The following is a 2,933-nucleotide window of genomic DNA, read 5'->3' on the forward strand; positions in this document are numbered from 1 at the left end:
CAGGCTCTGTTTCATGAGAAACAAGGCTGCTATTCATCAGAGAGGGAAGGTGGCATTGGGGAGTCAGGTCGAAGGGAAGGCAGAGAGGCCTGTGAAGCGGACATCTCCAGATCCTCCTTGCATACTCACATCAGCTGGGGAGCCTTGCATGGGCCAGGACACTGTGCAGGAAAAGGCTGAAGGGGACTTGGTGTTATGCAGGCAGCCCACTGACTCGATTTTAACTCTACATAGAATCTGTCATGCTGTAATTAAACACCGGTCATCTTTTCCTCTCCACTGATTGCAGGGGTCCTTGACAGTCTCCCGGGTCTCTCTGCCTCACGGCTTCCAGCTGTGTCTCACTCTGGGCTTTTTATGTGCAGAATCCAAATGTCTGGGCTCAGAAAGGGCACCTGTGCTACCTGAAGAGGGACTTGGGCAAGGCAAAGGAGTTCTATGAGCGAACCATCAGTTTTGTGGAGGATGCTGCAGATATGCACTTCGTCTACTTGCGCCTGGGCTCCATCTACCTGGAAGAGAAAGAGGTGAGGAGCCAGCGGGAGTGGACGAAGGGAATTTTACACAAAGTAGTAGACTCCAGACACAAGGTGCTGTTATTTGTAGCAATGGCCAAGATCTCACTACCCAGCAAAACCTTGGAGTTCTCAACTCCTTGGAGCATGGACCTGCCCTGTTCCTGTATGCCAGACTTGGTTGCATGGGTTCAGGGTGCCGCTGGACTGTTCTCACCATCCTAGCATGAGGGGGACTTCCACATTACTACTAATTAATAACATTATTACTTGCCAGCATAGGGCCACCATGTCGGTGGCAGCAGACAGGCTCTCAGCCCACCCCCACAGGGTGGGGAAGGTGTGCGTCTGAGCCCCACCAGAGATTAGATGTTTGGCAAATTATTGTGTGCAAAGTGATGTTTGATGTAGAGGGAAACATGATCATCTCTCTCCTGCAGTATAGTCGAGCAAAGCAGACCTACCTGCTCGCCTGCAAGAACTCTGCGTCCTGTCTCACATGGCTGGGGGTGGGAATCGCCTGCTACAGGGTAAGTGCAATTACCTTCAAGTCCTTTGTGCTTTAATTGGCTCTGTGGCATAGGATGCAGGGCTTGCTTTTGCATGATAACCTTTAATAACAGTAAAGCTCAGCTGCCTGTGAAACCAATGTTCCTGGCCGAGCTGCCATCACAGCCCCAGTGTGGCACCCCAGGCTGTTTGAATGGGAGGTGTTAGAGGACAGTCACCCTCAGCAGCGGCTCTGGAAGCAGCAGTCCTTCCTCCACTCCCCGTCCTGCTGCCAGCACCTCCTTCCCTCGGATGTCATGGCAAGGATGTGATTTGGGCCTGGGCTTTGCTCCGAGTGCCTGCCTGCACATGATCTGCATGTCACCAAGAAGGAATTGAGCACTATGTTAGCAGAGAGCAGTCTTGGTGCTTTCCCTGCCCAAAGGAATCCAGTGCCTCTGAAGGGCTGCCAAGGACACCCAGCAGTGCGGTAACTCCTGGACATATACCTTGTGAGGATCCTCCTGAGGGAGTCTGGCTGAGGGAAGCAAACAGGAAAGGAACTTGAACTTCTCCGTTGCACCTTTGGCCAAACGTACACCTCCTGGGAGGCTGCAGATGAGCTGGGGCAGTGAGTGGTGGCCTAGGCTGCAGTCCACCAGGCGCCAGGTACCCTTGCCTCCTGGGAGCCAATGGCCAGTGGGAGTAGGGACCAGGATCTGAATCATGTTTCCCTATGATGCTGGCTCCCTCAGTTCCCAGAGCTGAAGGTGTTTGTGCTCTGCTTTCCTTACAGCTGAGGGCTGATTTGTAAATCCAGTGTGTGCTCCCACTTGTCCTCCAGACTGCAGAGCTGGATGCTGACAGAGAATAACTGGTTGTCTTTGCCCTAAATCCTTTCCCTGCATCAAACCCTGATAGACACTTTTGTTGCACTATAAATTTATTTAAGTCACAAGGGGTGCTCAGTGTTTAGGGTAGAACTGAAGATGGGTGTTTTGTAATGAAAAAATATGCTTGCTTTTCCAAACCTGGAAAGCTCTCAAATTTTTTGGCTGTTAAAACAGATGCCCATTTGGTTCTGAAGCCCTTTCTGCCTGCTGGTTGCCTTTTCTCCATGCTCTCCTTCTCTCTCTCTCAAGCTGGAAGAGATGGTGGAGGCAGAGGATGCTCTTTCTGAAGCCAATGCCCTAAATAACACCAATGCTGAAGTGTGGGGATATCTCGCCCTCATCTGTCTGCAAGTGAGTGCCCAGCCAGCTGCTCCCCCTGCCAGCCCGGTAAAGCAGGGAGGTTTTATCAGTGTCTCTTCATGAGCCTGAGGAACACATAGTAGATCTCAGTGGTAAAAATAGTTTGGAGACTTTCTGATGGCAAAATCAGTGCCCTTCCTCACTGCCCTCACATGCCTGATGCACGTACATCCCTGGCACACATCCTTTGTGCTGAACTTCCTTACAATACGCTATTTCACTGTGAATTTCCTGCGGGACATTTCCTCACCAACTGCTTGCGTGTCGTTTCTCCAGGGAGGACGGGAGTTGGAGGCAGAACAGTGCTACAAATACACCCTTAAGGTTTGTGTCCGTACTGCTGTGGGGTCGGCAGGGCAGGCCCTGGGCTGGGGGGAGCGGGCAGGCAGCCGGCCTGTAGCCCTCTTGCACACTCTCCAGCACGGAGCCTTCGCCCCTTGTCCCCCAAGTTCACTGCGCCGATGTGGGACAGCCGCTGTTCCTCGGAAGGTGCGGCACAGGACAAGCTGTCCCTTCCTGACCTCTTCCCGCGGCTGCTGCCTTCCCGGCGGTTGTCCTGCCTCATTGTCGGTACCGGCAATGCGGGAGTGCCCAAGGGATGTTGGTGGCTCCCGAAGCCGGGGATGTGCGGGCGCCCTCGGATCTCCCTAACACCCCCGCCCTCTTTCCTGCAGCT

The 2,933-nt window shown here is 53.3% G+C and overlaps 1 protein-coding gene across 1 annotated transcript in view; it reads left to right on the forward strand.

The window, feature by feature from the left end:
- The window catches only part of CFAP70 (cilia and flagella associated protein 70), a gene marked incomplete at both ends in the record, with an annotated part of 22,336 nt that extends 19,509 nt beyond the window's left edge, over positions 1-2,827 (forward strand). The window contains 5 exons of the mRNA XM_010183426.1: positions 366-527; positions 956-1,045; positions 2,147-2,248; positions 2,534-2,653; positions 2,707-2,827. Coding sequence (XP_010181728.1) covers positions 366-527; positions 956-1,045; positions 2,147-2,248; positions 2,534-2,653; positions 2,707-2,827 — 595 coding nt within the window. The remainder of the gene's footprint in view (positions 1-365; positions 528-955; positions 1,046-2,146; positions 2,249-2,533; positions 2,654-2,706) is intronic.
- Between the last annotated feature and the right edge of the window lie 106 nt (positions 2,828-2,933).

The sequence above is a fragment of the Mesitornis unicolor genome, unplaced genomic scaffold (assembly GCF_000695765.1).
Source record: "Mesitornis unicolor isolate BGI_N332 unplaced genomic scaffold, ASM69576v1 scaffold37504, whole genome shotgun sequence".
In the NCBI taxonomy this organism is placed as follows: domain Eukaryota; kingdom Metazoa; phylum Chordata; class Aves; order Mesitornithiformes; family Mesitornithidae; genus Mesitornis; species Mesitornis unicolor.